Here is an 18,525-nt window from a genome sequence, read left to right on the forward strand (position 1 = left end):
TGCCTTCGTCCATCTTCTTCCCTGAAATTAAAATATTATTCCCTTTTTCCAGTCAGTGTGTTCAGACTTGAATGATTGGGATCTGTCAGTTGTTCTGGAAGCCTGGCTATAAGGCTTTCTGGATGGTGTGTCAGCAAAGTGCTCTGATTTTTCTGTAACGTTTGTCTCCAGGTTTTCTGTAACCAACTTCAAAGATGGTTTGGGGTGGCAGTCCCTGTGGTCTGTCACATCTGCATGCAGGTCCAGCAGCAGCCCTTTTACAGTGACGTTGCTCCTGGGACAGACAGGTCCAAATCGGAACCAAACCAGCAGAAGTTGGGAAAAGGCAGCTCATGTATTGTGGTTTGGATTTGATAATCCGTGAACTTTATGTTCATTGTGCACTGTAATGGAGTCCACACTTGCATTGAATACAAGTGAGAGGGTTTTGAATAGTCTAATAGATTAGCAGCTTGATAATACAGGATTTTTAACACCAAAGCAACTGCTGGAGTTGTTTTTACTTGGCTCTGTAGACTTTCCTTCATGGATTCCTGGAGGATTACCCTGCTTCTTGCGCTGGCGTTCGGTGCCCAGCAGAGCGCACTCTGTGCCCTGCAACGTGCGGCCGATCACCTTTCAACTGAGCGCAGGATTTCACAGCCTGAATTGTGCAGTGCCTCACAAAAACAACCAGGCGCACAAACAAAGCACTCTATTTTCTTCAAAGCCCGAGACGGGAACACACTTATTTGGCCTATGCTGCCCTTGACAAATAATTCATCATTTGCCAACCATGCTGTCAGTATTCCCTGAGCTGAAAATAGCCCCGATGCTGGCGTCAGCCGCACAGTAGCATGAATGATTCAAATGCCTTTAGCCCAATAAAGTCTTTTTAGAGTCCCACTGTGGCTTGCCAGTGAATGATGAAATGGGAACGGTTACCTCTGTAATAGGGAAATATTTCTCTTCCTCCCACTCTTACCACAACACTTTGTGGATCGGGCACATTCCCTATTAGATGACTTAATGATAGCACACCAACACCAGCTCAGGTAAACAGAATATACTGTAAATCTATTCCATGTTCTTCCAGCACCAATTCAATACATTTTTCCTCTTTCTTATAGTTATCCTCAAAAGGCATTTCTACCACTGGTTTTCTCAAGTGTTTTCACAACTGGGTACAAGGACATGAAATGCAATATGTGATGATAAAGTACAGAAGCGATATCCCTTTGTAGGATTTTGTTTCAGCATTGGCATATAACACCATTTTTACAGTAAAGGCTGACACTTTGGGCTTAAATATATTGATATTATTAATAGGAATAGATGTACTAAGTTAACTTTGAGTGGGGAAAAAGTGGAATTGAATAGTATCACTTTGGAAACTGATTTCCAAAAACTCTTCTTGGAGAGTTTTACTGTAATTTCAAAATTAAAATCATAGCCTTAATCTAGAAATCTTTCTTCTCCTTAAATTCAGTATCGCTATCTCAGTGCGTTTAGTAACTCCTAATCCTAGATAAATAGGTCTTCAATCATGTGAAAGGAAAAAACTTTATATTTTAAACCCAAGTTATATTATCAAAGCTGGCTTACTTCTCATGTGCAGTGTTGGCTTCCATCTATAAGTAGAGGTGAAGATAATCTGCCAGTGTGGTTAGTTCAGTGTTGACTAATTTTATTTAGGTCTTGGAGAATCTTCTGACCAGTCTTCTTTCTCTTTTGAATAGTTTTCTGAATAGCTTGATTTCATCATAACCCCACAACAGCTGATCTCAAGGAGGAAATTTAATTTCAGACAGTTTTATTTGGGAAAATGAAGAGAACAGATTCATTATTTATGGAGGAATTTCCTAATGACCGGTCTGAAGGCTAAGTCTGATACGAGATTAACAGAAGATTTGCGGTGTTTGCACGGCCTCATGACGGCATTACCAGTCACCCCTTATTATGCCTGTGTTTGGAAACCCTACAGAACTGAAGCCAAGCAAAATACACGTGCCCAGTTCAGAGCTGCACTTTGCCAAAGGTGTGGCTGAGCTTGCAGAGGAAAAGACAATGTATTTTCTTTGCCCTCATGGTCCTGCCAGAAAAAGTTGCATCTTCTGATGTAAATCAGAGCAGTTTTAGAGGCTGCTAGGAAATATGACTTGGCTGATGGAGGGAGATCACTGGAGAACAGAACCAGTACTCTCACATCCCTAGTCCATGCTTTAGCATGCTCTTACTGTGAAGATTAGATAGAGTTTAGTCCTCATAGTAGTCACAGTCTTGTTTTACCTGGAAAACTTAACAAAAGACCCTGAGGAAATTTGGCTGCTTCCTACATCACCTTTGCCACTGAAGCAGCATGAAGGGACTTGAGCACAGCTTGGAAGCAGAATTCTGCCTGTCTGTTCGCCTGTCAGTCTGTTTGTCTCACTGTGCAGGTATCCATCCATCTGTCCATAAATCTGGTATCGTATTCAGGGAGCTTTGGTGACTAGTGTGACTTACAGGCTGTCTTATGGGAAGGTAGGAAGTGCACCTGCTACCTGCATACAACTAAAGTTGTACCTGTCACCTTCTGACAGCCTTCCAGGTAGCCAAAAGAAGTGTTACTCAGCTGACTAGAAATGCTATTGCAAGGAGCATGAGACACACAGTTTATAATACTTTAGCATGGCAGTGTCAGCCCATGGTTTCAGGTGGACATACCCATGAAGCAGCAGATAAAGCAACCCTCACTGACAGTTGTAGTTCATGTCTGTACATACTGTTGCTATATGTCTGACACATCCAACAAGAGATAGCCTTCCTGAAGTCATAATCCACTCTGACCTGATGTTTTCACTGTGATCTCCAAGTTCTGGACAAGCTTCCTTACTCCTAAGTTTCCAACTATCATCCTTAGAAGCTTAGGAACTTTAAGTTGTATTTAATTAGTGCAAAATAGCCTGTAGACCTCATGCTGCACAGGGATCTATTATAAAACCTTGGTTGGCTGTGTAACTGTGTAATCTTAGTTGGCTGTGTATTAATATTTATTCTTGCTAAGTGTCCATCAGCAGGCTTTAGACCAATATGACCAATTGGTATCTTCTGTAAGCTGTCTAGAGTGTGGTTCTACAGCACTGCCTACAAGCTTCTAATTCTCTGTCAACCTATATCATTCTTAACTTGTTACTAGGTACAGCAGTAGTGTGGAGTGAGGGCTAGGATTCATTCTTTGCCAGAAAACAACAAGGAAAATTAAGATCTTCATGATGTTGAGCTGGATCATCTTTGATCTGTTCAAGGTTATTTCCTTGAGGATACTGCAGATAATGCATAACTCCAGAAGGGCCATTTCCCACCCACAGTGGTACACCTGCCACCAGTGCCAGCATGCTCAGCAAGTCTCTGGCCTTCGACCTGCCTTATGTGTCAGTCTGATTTACCTCAATGTGCATATGTTGTATTTGATGTGCTTTTTTCATTGTCTTACGTTCTAGACATGGTTTTCACAAAGCTGTGATCTTGTTCTTGAAACAGCTACCACATCCTTGGGAAACTTTACCTGGAGGAGGAAGAGAGAGTCCTCTCCTTAAATAATGTAGTGATTTTCACAGTGAGAGATGCTGCATGTGTGCCCATGGTGTGACTATAGGGTTTGTGTCTGTAAGGACTCTGATAGCTTTGAAAGAAGCAATGCATGTGTTTAAGGCTCTTCTCGTCCTGGAGTCTTACAGAAAATTTCTCTAAGGACTCCCAGCACCCATCTTTTAAGGTCTGTGGGATTCAGCTGTCAGGGGCAGCTAGCCATGGTCTTCAGACAGCCTACACTTGTCTGGGATTAAATATGGGAAATAGGTTTAGTTGGGGCCAGCAATCAAAGAATGGGAACCAATCATGAAGGATAGGTTTCCAAATATAGTAGGAAAAGGTGCAATTTCCATCCTGCTCTTCAAGAATAGGAAATGAAATACTTAAAGTATGAAATTCAGATGATCCTGAATTTGATCATAGAAAACCATAGAAGGAGTGAACTCGTCAGGGAAGATGGTATCATAGTAAGAGTATGGGAATATGAGGAAGTGTTTGCCCTCAAAGGTAATCACCATATGTGGATTTGTGTGCGAATGCAAGTGAGGTTTGCATCTAAACTCGTGTAGAAAGTATGTGCATGTATTTACATAGATGTGTCATCAGCTGATGGGTCATGTGGAAATATGAAACTAGCAAGCCTAATTTATTCCACTTCTCCATGCATTTCAACCAGTTTGATATGTGGCTTTGCTAGCTAACTCACTTCTGAATTTCTTCTGTTACAAACTCTATTTTTTTAATCAACATTACCATTTTCCACAAGCCATCATATACCAAATAATTTTTCGTTTTCAGTCATGGGAGAACAATAACAGTAGCAGGAAACAATAATGATAGAAGGTTCAATATTATTCTGCAAACTTTCAATCTAGTTTGCATTCATGAGAGCAATTCTCTGTTTAGAGAGATTTCTAAGGTATGTCCAAAGATCAGTCTGTGATCAGTTTTCAGTGAATCCTTTAACTGCTGTATGCTGTCCTTTGAAGCCACTTAGCAAAAGGAAGAGAAATGAAGCATGTTTGTTCTGAAACATGACAAAAAAGAAAAAATGGGATTTGCCGTATTAGCTCAGATGTAATCTTCTTGTAAGGGTCGGTTCTTTGTGGCTACTCCGACCTGCAGTGAATCCAGCCAAGCAGTATCACTAACTGAAAAATTACTTCATCCTTTTAAAAATGTAGCCCCTATGTGTCACTAGTTTTTCATATGCTGTAGTAGTGAACTCCATGGTTTACCTGTGTGCTGTGTACGAAATGTTTCTGTATATGCATATTCTGCAAATATGTATATATAGACAAGCAAATAATAGAGACACACACTTGAATGTGTGCTTTGAATATACACACATGGTATGTATTGCATGTAGGCTATATATCTATATATATAGTATCTCCTGTGTGTGTATACCCTGTCTGTGTATGTGTGTGTGTCTGTATATACCTCCCACACGCAGGTTTTCTGGAAGGCATTCCACTGACAGCATCACCCCTTCCTTTTGTTCCAACCCTAGACTGGGAAGCTCGGATAGACAGCCATGGGAGAGTGTTCTACGTGGACCATGTCAACCGCACCACCACGTGGCAGCGGCCCACAGCCGCGGCAACACCAGACGGGATCCACAGGTCTGGCTCCATCCAGCAAATGGAGCAGCTGAACCGCCGGTGAGCGTTGGCACTAGAAGGGGAGGGAGTGTTCTTCCAAAGCATGGAGTCACTTTTGCTGCTTCACTGTAGCAGTGCTATTGATGGGTCAGCATCTAGTGCTGTGCTGCAAAGTTTTTTGGGACCTGACTGGCATTGCTGCCGTCTCCATGTGGCGTTTCTACCCTAGCTAATTAGGCCTGTTGAAAGGTCTGTCTCCTTTTCCAGGGCAGAGCCCTGCTCTCATAGGACCGTGCACATTTCTAGAGGTAGACAGGTCTGCTTAGTGTTGCATTGGGCCCTGTAAATCTGTCAGTTCATTCTAAGCTGGCTGAGATACCTCTTAACGTCATTTATATTTTAGCTTTGTTTGACTAGTCCACACATAGGTTTGTTTATCATTTTCTTTTCATGCTTGCTTTTTAGACTGAATTTAAAAGGAAAGAAAAAAATAAACAGTTGGTCAAAAATCTTCCATTTTTGCTTAAAAAGAAGGTTTGGGTTTTTTTTAATTCCCTGCTTACTATAATGATGCCATTTCTAGAAAAGGATAAACAAGACTGAAATTATATTTTAATTATAGCATGTAAAATGCCACAAAAGTTTTTTGGCCTTTTCTTCTGTGCAAAGCAAAAGATCTGCAGCTGAGAGAAGAATGGAGAGTTTAAAAGTGCTCTTTTCAGAATATTTTGAATAGTTTGGGAGCTGCTGTGCCCTGAATGAGGCAGCTGAGAGAACTGGGCCAACTTAAACTGACACCATAAAAACGCTCTTGGAGAATAATCCTTTTTTACCCAAATGCATTATTTTGAGTAGTATTTCATAGCATGTGTTATGTCTTGCAGAAATGAGAGAACCTGCCCGATATTTGTTTTTATTAAAGGTTTGCTCATAAAGCCTCAAGCTGCCATGTTAATATAAAAAGAAAACCAAAACCAAAACCAAAATCAAACAAAAAAGACCCTTAAGAAAGTGAATGTTTAATGTAGAGTCTTTTAAGGGATTTACATTACTTCTCTACCATTTAGCATTGGTCTTAAAGAGGGTTTTTAGCCATGTCAGTGTTCAGACTGTTTGGTTACCACTTAAGAAAGTTATCCACCACAGAAACCAGAAATCTGTTGAGGAGATTTTTTTTTTTTTTTTTTAATGAGATTAAACTCATGGAAGTGCAGAACAACCATGAAAGGAATAAATGCTTATAAGAGTGATTTACCTTTCTGTTAGTTAAAGCAGGTTAGTCATTAAACCAGCTATCACAGCAGAAACTGAAGCGTAGGCATTGTCTTTGTGACCTCCTTCCCTCATATTATTCAGTGCTTTCATGTAGGCTGTCTGTCTGTCTGTCTTGGGTATTATTTGATTATCACTGGTTTGGGTAGGGAATTGAGACTTAATGAGATTGATATTCTTTGAATCTCTCAGTTTTTAGTATTCATATATCCAGTTACAAAGGGAGAAGTATGGAGTTTCAGCAGTGGCAAATCTCTACCTATGCAAGTTCCATTGGAGACTTTGCAGTTTATTAAACATGAAATGTCATGGCTTCTTGGGACTAAGGAAAAAAGCTGGTGATTCTCTTCTCTCTGCCAAGGAGCTCTATTGATTCGCGAAGTTGAATACAAAGATCTCCTAGTGTTACCTGTGAACTTTTCCAAAGATGCTAATAAAAGGGATTCATACTGAATCTCCTGAGTATTTGCCCAGTGGCAAGTAATTTTTGTAGTTTTACCCTGGCTGTTATAATTTTTAAAGTTATTCTAGTCCTAAATCTAATTTCAGGTATTTCATGTCTCCACATTTCAGAAATGTCAGGATAGCTACTTTTCATAATTATTATCAACACTCTGGAGGATTGGACTTTGTTTTAAGCCCTCATTTCAGAATTCTGTTTTGTTGTGTTTCAAACTCTAATGATTTGAAACTTTTTTCAGCAAACACACCTGAGAACCATTTAGGTGAGGCAACAGCAAAAATAGACCTTGCTGATAGAATTTGCAGCAACCTGAACTTTTGCTCTAACCTCAAACAAAATTTGGACTCAACATCACTCCACAGTTTGTAAAAGCTCAGTGACTTTTCTTTTAAACAAATTTACTTTTTTTTTTTGGCTTCCTGGTTTAATTTGTGTAAGGGAAAGGAAAGACCAAAATATTACAAGGAAGCTTGGTATTTCCAGCCCAGCCAAAACCACAAAGCTTTGGAAATTCAGCTTGAAAAAAACCCCATAGCTGTGATTAAACCTAGTCCTGCTTTCCTTCTGTACTCCAAGCTTCCCTTTAGATGTATGAGCCGCTTGAGAATACAGGGAATGCAAAACTGGAATCCAGGTGTTGGGCAAACACCAAAGAAACAACCATGCTTCTAATTTTAAAGGCTCTTGCTCATTTTCTGGAGCACTACCTGACTTGCTTACTTTTTGGTTAAGCAGATAACAACGCTTGTTGTTCAAGCTCTCTTGAAAGGATACTTTGCAGCATATGTATGTCTAGACTTGTCTTTGCATTAGTTTGAAAGATAATAATCAACATAAGAAACTACAACCATCACAGTCAGGACAGCCACAGCGTGGTATTTCTTAAGCTCCATTTCTTTGACAAATCACTTTGAAAGGAGACTGAAATTTCCAGAGGCATTCATTCCCATAACTTTTGCGCTTCCAATGTTTTCTCCAATTACTTTGGCTTTTTTGGCTATTTATATAAGATGATTTTATAGTATTGAAATGCAAAAGAAATGCATAGCCTTTTGTTGGCATACAGCTGCTGTTGCTCTTTGAGGTTTGCCAGTGGGGATTTTCTACCATCTAATTAAATTGAAGGTACAGGGTTTTTCTATATGTGTACTTGTATCCCTTGATTATGTGAACTTGGGGGATTTTGTGGTTGGTTTTTCCTTTCCTTTCTGTTGCATGTGGGTGTTGTAAAACTCCTGCAGTAGTGGAATGGAAAGTTAATTCAGTTGCCTGCAGTCAAGGGAATAAAGCTGCAAAATGTAGGTCTAAAACAGAGGGTTTAAAACTGCAGTAAATTCATCCTGTTGCAAAACCTGCCATCAGAATTTCCTTGTAAAGATGGATGTCTTCTTAAACTATCAAAATATGCACGAAATTTAGCTTTAAATTACTTTGAGCACTGGAGGGGGACACATAGCATTGTGAAAGTTTAGTATAAATCTATTAAAACTTTAATTGTTTTTTTCTTAATTTTCTCCAGCCCTTTTGCTCAAGATTGGCTTGCAGTGAGCTACTGGAGATTGTCTTTTGAGATATCAAAAAGCCAACCCCTAACTCTTGTCTTTAATGATCCTGTATCACTTTGAGGAGCTTACTCATGGCTAACTTCTAGTTTTGAAAAAAGTGTGCGTTAACAAATAGACAGAAAGTAAGCAAAAATCTGTAAGTCAGAGCTTGAGCTGAGGAAAGCAAAGAGTGTAAGTCAGAAAAATTAAAGACAAAAAATGCTGGGTCAGATTAAAAGCAGGCAGCAAAGCCATCCTGTTTCAAATGCACATGAAAATGCCGTGAAGAAAGAAGGATTAAAAATATCGGGATGGAATAAAAGCTAATTAAAATAATTAAGATAGTCTGTTTTCTACCTTTGCTTTTCTTTCTCTTTCTAGTTCTTTCTTTCTCCTTATGCTTTCTTTTTCTTTCCTTCTCTCTTTCTGTATAAAATGCATTTACAATACACATAAGACGTGTTCATAATTTGCCAGTAGAACCAAAGAAAACATGTTCACCAATTCATCTGTCGCCATGAGTGAAGAAGTTAAGGAGAATTTGATTTCTGTAGTGTGAATTCAAAACACTCCAAAATATTTGTTCTTCGTCAGGTAAAGATGATTTATTTTCAGGGTTCAGGATGCACATCCAGTAATTTAATAAGAAAGACTGAAAGTTACCCAGCACATCACGGGGTTGGTCCTTACTTCATTGGTTATGCTTCCATAAGGCTAAATGAGAGGAGGAACCATGATCCACCTCTAGTTTTGGGTTCCAGGTGTCCAGATGTTTTAAAGGGAAGCCTCGAAGTAGCCTAAATATGTGTTTAAAGTTTGAGTATTGTTGACTTGGCACCCTCTGTGGCTATTTGTTAGTCACTGAAAAATGCCAAGTAAGCAGAGTACGGAGTTGGCCCAAGTGTGAGCAGCTGCACCAGCTGCAAGAGAAGAGTCAGCATTGCTCTTGCTCTGTTGCACACAGGAAATAAAAATATTGGAATCATTCAGAAACAGGGCTGATTGTTAAAGAAGAAAGCAACAGAAAGCACCTCTGTTAACTAAGTCTTGTTGTTCATTTTATGAATGTATCTAGGTACCAAAACATCCAGCGAACCATTGCAACAGAGAGGACTGAAGACGATGCTGTGGTAAACAACAGGGTGGAGAGAGTTCCCACTGGAGGAGGAAGTGACTCTGAGGCAGAGCCTTCCCAGCCTAGCCCAGGTATGGGGCATCTTCAAAGTTTCTGAGTGGCGTGTTCAGTGCCATTCAATTCTGGGGAAATCTTCATTTCCAGGGGAGACTGGAATTTTATTATATCAGGTTGAAAATTTAAGGTAATTTAAAAAAAAAAAAAAAGACTTGAAGATACAGTTTTTAGATGTGAAACTACCAGCACAATGCTGGATACAACAGTTTCAGTTCTTTACCAACTACTAAGACAGACAAAGCATTTTTGCCTTAGTAAAGGGCCATTTGAAACTAAAAGAGGCATTTTGCAACTACTAGGTGAATACTATTCACTAGTAGTTTCAAAAATAGTGCTGTCTTATTTTTGTGGCCATGTGATTTTTAGTTTGGGGCATTTGCAGTTTGTTTTCTCTGGGCTTGACTTTTGCACTGCCATTTGCCCATTTGCCACCTGCAGTGACCTTGGCATCATGTATTTAAAACTTGTGGTTTTTAAAAGTGTGGTTTTGTGATAGCTGTGAGCTGACCTAAGTGTGGGCTGTCACCAAAGAAGGCACAGCTGTCTTTTTGCTCACCACTAATTCATGTGGCAGGACCCCATACCAGAGTGGAGAACTGAACTGCCTTAAAAATAGCCTGGCTTCTTGTCATTTACAGCCAGATTGGACCTTTCATCTGGCTTGTTATATAAGGAGACAAGAGTGAGGGTCACTACAAAGCAGAAGAGGAAAATGTGTACCCAAGGTAGGATGGGATGGCAGGGGTCTCTTCTACTCTTTTGGTGGTAATCACACTCCTACCAAAAATTTTTTCTCATAACATTTGGGAAACCAGAGTCTTAAGTGTTTGTTTCAAGTAGGAAGTATCAGCAATCAGTCTAGTGCCCACTATGCAACTTGAGACCATGCAAAAATAACTCCCTGCTTTATTAGCACCAGCAAAATTATTGACCAGTTGTCTTCCTTTGGATCACTCTTACCTCCACCAAACTTTGTGTTCTGTATTGTCTGCTGTGAGTAAATCCAACTTCTTGCTATCCTTTTGCCATCCCTCCGTAAATAGGATTGGTCATGGGAAAGAACCAGCACAGTGTCTACTTGAATTTTCTTAGTTTTCCATGTTGAATGGAAAAAAAATACATAGAGAAATAATAAAAATTTTTAACAAGTTTAGAAAAATATTCAATTTTGCTTGTTTTGATCCATTAGGTTTTTTAGCTTGAAAATCAATTTTGGCCAAGGATGTTTAACATTTGATGCTCAAGTTCCCTGCCATCTTTTGTATTGCAATTAAAGAGGGACTTGTACCTACAGTGGATCTTATAAGGAGATCCCAGTTCTCTAAGTTAGGGAAGTGAAAATGAGGTACACATTGAATTATTAGTATTTATAAGTAATGTAGCCATTACTTGTCATGTGTATAATCATTTAGTGTCATAGACAATAAAATAGTAATTTAATAGAAGTTGCCGCCACTAAGTATTTTGTTCGATTTATTATTTAACATGCACTCTTTTGTTTTAAACCCAAAGAGCTAATCAGTGTGATAAATGTTACCATAAGTTATTAGGAAATGGTTTTTGCTATAGATAATTGCTTTGCTTTTGGAAAAAAACATCAATATTGTATAAAATTCCAAGAATTAGAAGGTCAATGATGGTGTAAACACATTAGGAAAAGAAAAAGCTACAGTATTACACATTCATTATTTGTCTTTTAATTTAAATGAAAAATGTCAGAAGGAATAAAGTTAAGGCACATTAATCCAGGTTCTAAGTCAGTATAAATCAATCTAACTCCAGAAACTGATCCAGTCTGCAGTTTTAAATGGATAAAATAATATGATGTGTGCAGCAAGAAGAAAAAAGTTATAACTGATAAGAAAAAAAAAAGTGAAATTTTATTTATTCTGTTGATGACATCTGCATCCAATTTTCTTGGACTGCAAATAAAATGTAGTTTTATTTGAAAATGCCAGAACACCATAGCCATAATTTAATGGTAGGAAGAATTTTTCTGGTAGCTTAAAAGCATCAAGAGTTTCTACCTCTACAGAGTTACATTCTCAGTGCTCAGTTCTGCTCCTGAGCTTCATTAATTGATACAGATTAAAAATAATGCAATTGTGTCTGGTTTAGTTTCCTTTACCATACAAGTCCCCAAAACCTTGGACTTGTCAAAACCAGTGTAATTAAAATAAAGGGTAATGCTGGATTGGGAGATCAGATTTCTCTAAAATCAGCTGCAGGGGAAACCAGAATGGACCTGGGTGACTGAACCAAACCATCAGCTGGTGAAAACTGCTGTGGTCACATTATACTTGGGGACAGCAGCAGACTTGACACAGAGTTTCATAAACTACAGTTCAGGAAACCCTCCAGCTCCTGGACTGCTGGTACACACTGCATCACTAAGCATAAGGACATCCATCAGTTTGCTTCTCTTGGGAATGCCAAGGTAGGTGCATTGGGCATGTGGTGCCTTTTTTATATCATCACTTCTGCAGCTGTTTCTGAAAGGTTAAATAATAGATTAAATTCATGTAGTGCTTGCCACTACATTAATAAGATTCTGTGGCTTGTGTTTTTTTTTGTTCAGAGATTAGGAGGGAAGGTTCCCTTTCTCCTGTGAATTCTCAAAAAATCACCTTGTTGCTGCAGTCTCCAGCTGTGAAGTTCATCACCAATCCTGAGTTCTTCACTGTGCTGCATGCAAACTATGTGAGTAACTATGATTTGCTCTCACACCTACTGATTTTTAAATCCTAGTGCTGCATCCCAGACCTGCAGGGAGAATGCACAGTGAATCTGAATTGTGTGACTTGGGGCTCAGTTGTCCTTTCTGTGCACCAGACCAGGTTGGGGACACTACAGCCAGGCTGCTCCAAGGAGGCTTTTGCTGGGATTCTGTCTCACATGGAGTGTCCATGGTACAGAGAAGCTTATTAATGTTTTCCTCCCAGAACAAGCAGGAACCCTTGGTTGCAGCTTGGTTGATTTTGTTGTCTGTTGCTGCAGGCTGTGAAGTTGCTGTCTTTTGATCCAACATCCTGAGAAATCTTACTCAGATACCACCAAGTCTTGCTCAGATACCACCAAGGGAAACAGAGGGAAGAAAATTAACTCTTGCAATTTACATTCCCAAAGTGGGGGCAGGCGTAACTGAGTGAAAGAAATACTGACTTGTGCCAGTGTAGCTATCTTGGAAAAAGCACAAATAAAAACAAATTTTCAAAATTCAAATAACATTTTTTTTTCCATTAGTGCAGTAAAACCACACATTTTCTTGCAAACCTGGAGAGGAGTGGAGAAAATGTAGTATCAGGAGGAAGCAGATAGGGCAGTCCCACAAGGAGATGCAGTCATAGTTTGCCATATCTGGAGTTTAGTTCAACAAGGCATCTAAACGCGACTTCTGACTATTTGGGAAGTCATCCATTTCTGGGTAGCAATGACCTTCCTTTTCGAAAGGAAGAGAAGGTAAAACACTGAGAGTTGCCTCAGCACGGCCTTTTAGCAAACTGCAGACATCAGGTTTGGGCTGTGGCACTTGGTGGATTGAAGCCAGCCGTCCATCTCCAGGCATCTGCCAGAGATTATCACCCATGAGATCCTGACAAGGTAGGGATGTTTTAACTCATCTGACATTCCCTAAACTAGGTTGTGGAGTGCAGATAATTTCTTCCATTAGCAGGGTAATATATGATGATTGCTGGGAGCAATGAAATTTTTGACCAGCATGGTTGTTGGAAAAATGAGCAACTGATTCCATAGTTGTGTAAAGAACAGCTCATAGGAGACTAAATTCCAATTTTATTAGTCACTGAAACTAAAAAAAAGCAGAAAGAGGCCTTCAGTTTTATCTTAAAAACTTGTCTCTAATGTGAGGACCAGAATAATATATTGAAACATGTCAAATGGTCATACAGATACCGCTTGTACAGGAATAATGGCCCGCATAACTTTTGCCTTAACATGAGTGTAATATTTTAACCACAAGCCCCTATTAAAATTTTAAGCTATTTATTACGCCACTGAAGTTGGGATTGGAAAATATTATCCAGCAGTTAGAATTAAAAGAGAAAAGCTCTCATTATTCAGATATTTTATTTCCATGAAGAGATAAAACTACATTGCACTCTTTGTTTCCCTAGTGCAGCGTAGAGATATACAAGGCAGTCATTGACCATACATTAGATCAAAATACAACTTTTGTTGTGTAGTAGGCTGGGATCTTAAAAATCTGTGACCATGAAGCTTTCCCGGATTATAAGCAGGTCATATCTTCAGGGCAGAGATCATATCTCTGTGATTTCATAACATTTACCAACCCTTGCCATAATTAGGGACCTTGTGCTACAGGGAGCATTTTCAGTGGTGTCACCACAATAAATCCTTACATAATAAAGATTATACCTGTAGATGTTTTATTGAATTATAGTGGTTAAAATGCATTAAACGTGCATAAAAAATGAGAATTCAAAGCTTCTGGGTCAGATTCTCTGGACATATTCCAGGTCTGCACACTGGAGCTCACTTTACTTAAGATAGGAGTCTTCCAGTGATCTTTATTACTCTAAAGAGTAATCAATCCTTTGGGCTGACCAACAAACCAAGACAATTATTTTCTCTCTAGTAAAAGGTTTAGGAGATTTTTGTGAATTTTCCTACTCTTTCTTGAGGAGCTTTTTCCCTGAAGTGAAGGATTCAAAGAGTAGCCTGTGAATGGGCCTGTGTGTTGTTAGCACAATTATTGTTTTGTGATGCTCTATCATTGAACACACTGAACAACACACATTGAACAAGAAATACAATTCACTGGGCCCCCATTCTGCAATCTGATCAGTTCACTCCCTTGAGCTGCCTCAGGCCACACTCCCCTAGAGGTGTATTTAATGCCCATTGTGAGATACAACTCGCTGCCTGAGGGGTGGCATTCATTGGACTCATGGAAGTGTCTCCATCTGAGAGCTTCTACGTCATCTACAAGCTTTGTAGTCATCGCAGAAACAATACTCCATTCCAGGAAACAATTCACATCTTCCAAAAATAGACAATTAAAAAGTGTCTGTTCCTGTCCTGTGGCTGTATAGTCACCATTAAAAAGGTAGCAAGCTCATATGGAGGAATCACATCTGCCCCACATCTGCCCTGGGGTTTTCATAAGTTCATGAGTCCTCTCATGCACATCTTGATTACAATTAAAGCAAAAATAGATGTTCACAGCTGTCTTTGCATCTCTCTGGCACTGTTGAGGCACGCAAGCAGTGTTTCTGTCAACCAATAAAAGCAATGAAAGGGTCAACTATATGCACCTTGAGTTTGTGATGTTTCAGCTAACCAATTTTGAAGTGCATTGAAAAGACAGTTCTTACACAAGCTAACTGTGCATAATGTGTGGGATGTTTCACTTTCCAGATTGTATTTCTTAATTCTGCATATGCATGTAAAGTTGTCACTGAAAGCAAAACACAGAGATGGAAGTGTTTCTCGATTCTAACAGGATTTGTTTCAGTTCTTTGGGCATGTGGCCCATGAAATAACCAGATATGTTTTGACATCAGAACTGGGTTTCTTCCCTTCTGTTATCCATCTCATAGAGTGCCTATCGAGTCTTCACCAACAGTACCTGCTTGAAGCACATGATTCTGAAGATTCGTAGAGATGCTCGTAATTTTGAGCGGTATCAGCACAACAGAGACCTAGTAAATTTTATCAACATGTTTGCTGATACCCGACTGGAGCTTCCTCGTGGCTGGGAGATAAAAACTGACCAGCAGGGCAAGGTAAGAGTGCCAACAAAACTAATCAGTTGTTTAACATAGCACATCAGACTACATGATTATTAAAAGTTCCTTCCTTCTTGACTCAAAATCAGTGAAGGTTTGGTTTAAACAACACAAGCAGCACGGAGAGTTATTTTAGAAGCAGGGAAAAAGCTTCAAAGTTTCAAAGCATTTTTAGCTTTCTTTAAAATATTGTGCCAAAGCAAGGTAGCATTGGACTGACAACAAGGTTTGAGCCAGAGCAGATCTGTTGTGCCTGCAAAATTTGTCTCAGTGTCTCTACCTCGAATGAAGCTTTGCTGACTGACCTCTGGATCCACCAAATAGGTTAAAGCAATGTTTCCCAATACTGTTATTCTCTCCTGTCTTGTTTACATCATGGCCATTGCACATGATTTTGGTCTACACAGCTTCAGATATTTTCTAAAAGCTATTCTAGCTTTGAGTAGGCCAGTCCTGTTGTTTGCAGGTGCCTTCCACAGACTATACTTATCTAAGGTATTTCCCACAAACAGTTGCCAGTGGTTTTCCTGCTGTGTTCCCATGATACCATCACAGGGTTGTCAGTCTTCTTATTAAAGAAACCATTGTTCCATTGTGTTTCAGTCTTTCTTCGTTGACCACAACAGCCGTGCTACCACCTTCATAGATCCCAGGATCCCGCTGCAGAATGGGCGTCTCCCAAATCACCTGACTCACCGGCAACATCTCCAGCGGCTTCGTAGCTACAGTGCTGGAGAGGTAACTGTGCTGATATCAACCCAAGAACTTTTGGCAGCAGTCTTCTCTGGAATTATAAGAACTTCTTATATTTTAAAAGCATTGAAACAGACTGTCTTGCGAATGTCTATCTTCCAAAGACAATAAGGGATTTTTTTGTCTTTCTGAAGGGTTTATTTCAGAGCTTGCAGGTTTATATTTTGATGGTTTTCAGAATAAAATAATAAGCAAGTAAAGCATAGCTGAAGTTATGACAGAATAGATTTTAAAAGAAGAATCCATATTTGACATCCTGGCTTTGCTTTGCTTAAGTTATTCATTAATTTTTTTTATAGTCTGATACCTCATATGTTTCTTCATTCCCCACTGTGACACTGTGTTCTGAAAAGATAGACTCCCTAGAAGTAGTGCAGTAATGTATGCTGAGGTTTGCTTTCCCAGCTTTCAGTCACATTAAATATCTTTCCTATAAATCATGGGGATGATTCTTATCACGGAGGGCCATAGACAGGATTGAAAGAAGCATAAAATTCTGTGTTTGCATTGTGGATTTAAGTAGGAAAAAGCACCAGCAATCAGATTTTTCATATAGCAAATCCATACAGTTAAACATTTGTAAAGATTGTTGCTGAATAGAACTAGAGATGAACTATGGTGAAAGGATCTTTTTCTCCCACAAAAATATCCAGAGAAATGCTTGTGAAATTAGCATCAAAATTTATTGCAGCAGGACCGGTCTGAATACCTCTCACTGCCAGGTGGGTTGGGATTAGGAGCTGAACAGGATGAGAGGTCAGTTCTTCAGGACCAAAGGCAAACCAGGCATGAGTAGCTTGGGCATGTTCTCTCCATCTTGGGTGAATACAGCGCCATATTTTCTGAAGATAGAAGTGTATCAATGGATCTGTTTCAGTCATATCTTCCCACCAGCTTAACAACTTCCCTCTGCCAGCAGCCTTCAGTTTAGTGTTGCTGCTGTGATTGAATGACTGGCATGACTGTGGTAGCCACCTGCACCATGATTTATGCTTGGGCCCATGCTTGCCCGAGGCTCGCTTGCAAATTTGCTGTGTCAGGGACAGAAACACCCCTGAACAACTCAGATAACCTCGCCCAAAAAATATACTTGGATTTGCAAGCACTGGCAAGGCTGGCAAGGAGCAATATGCAATAAACCAAAAAAAAAAGCCAGTAAAGGGTAGAAAATCAAAAGTATTGAATACTTTTGAGTAATGATTATCTAGGGAAATTAAAAACTGTTCTTTGAGGCCACTGTTCTGGCATGATCAGCCAATGAAATAGTCACCTCCCAGTCTTGGTGGCCCAGGTCCCACAGTGTTTCTACATCTTTGTCATAGCCAAACTTCTTTGTTGTAGTCAAGTAGCTTCTCTTTGGAAGTGTCTGCTGCTGCACTGGAAGGACTCCCATTGATTTCCAAGGACTTTGGATTGATGCCTTAAAGTTCTTCATTTACAAGGAAAATATTCAACCCTTTGCAGCTCAGTCCATTTATTAAGGGCCTCATATTCCATGCCATTTCCTCCAAGTGCATTTGGATGCTCTTTGGCCTATAAATCATGTCTGTAGACTCACATGTGGGGCTTTGTTCTGGCCATGTGTCAGCTGTCTGCTGTCTTGCTGGTTTCTTTGCTGAGCAGATGGTGTGGCCTCTGGAAGCTGTCACCAGGACAGTATGAAGGACCACAAAGGACACCAGTTTTCAATGTTATGTGCACGTGTCAAAGGAGCCTGAAGGGCATCAGAATAGTGCAGTTGTGGTTGGCAGAGAAGGCACAGAAAAGAACCAGGGTAATGAAATAAAAGACCTCTGCAAAAACTTCCATTGTTCTGTGTAGATTACTGATATTAAATGGTATTATATATTAATTTGAAAAAAATGCTACAGGTTCTTTATTAAGCTCTTATCTAAGGGTTATCAATCTTTTACAAGAGAAAGGGGGTTGTTGCTACTCTTAGTTACCTGATTTTTGGAAGTAAAGTTTAGGTAGCTACAGCGGCCATCAGTAACTAAAATATGGGTCACTAAGTGATTCATTTCCTTCTGCCGCTTCTATAAACAGAACAGTTTGTAAGCACTTTCCATTCCCTCTAAAGGACTTCCCATCTGCAGTGAAAGTCAGCGTCCATGATTACAGGGTAGAGGTTTTAGACAGCAAGAGGAAGGATGCAGGCATCCACGAGGGAGAGGCAGGAGGTGCAGAGAAGGTGCTAGAATGTGGCAGTTTATACATCTCCTTACCAACCCAAACCACAACAAGCAAGTAGAAGGATTCAAAGGGGCCTCTGAAATCCAGCAGTGATATAAAACCCAGGAAAAGGTATTACATCTTGAAAGGCTCCTCTGTTAGTTTGGACTCTCCACTCATCATTCCAGTATCAATATCAAAGCTG

General features: G+C 39.7%; 1 protein-coding gene across 2 annotated transcripts in view; it reads left to right on the forward strand.

Moving 5' to 3' along the window:
- Positions 1-18,525, forward strand: part of HECW1 (HECT, C2 and WW domain containing E3 ubiquitin protein ligase 1) — a 255,096-nt gene that overhangs the window by 187,762 nt on the left and 48,809 nt on the right. For both annotated transcript variants that reach the window (XM_059849894.1, XM_059849903.1), the window contains exons 11-15: positions 5,066-5,216; positions 9,511-9,641; positions 12,206-12,327; positions 15,207-15,392; positions 15,999-16,133. In XM_059849894.1, the coding sequence (XP_059705877.1) occupies positions 5,066-5,216; positions 9,511-9,641; positions 12,206-12,327; positions 15,207-15,392; positions 15,999-16,133 (725 nt within the window). The remainder of the gene's footprint in view (positions 1-5,065; positions 5,217-9,510; positions 9,642-12,205; positions 12,328-15,206; positions 15,393-15,998; positions 16,134-18,525) is intronic.

The sequence above is a fragment of the Haemorhous mexicanus genome, chromosome 1 (genome assembly GCF_027477595.1).
Source record: "Haemorhous mexicanus isolate bHaeMex1 chromosome 1, bHaeMex1.pri, whole genome shotgun sequence".
In the NCBI taxonomy this organism is placed as follows: Eukaryota; Metazoa; Chordata; class Aves; order Passeriformes; family Fringillidae; genus Haemorhous; species Haemorhous mexicanus.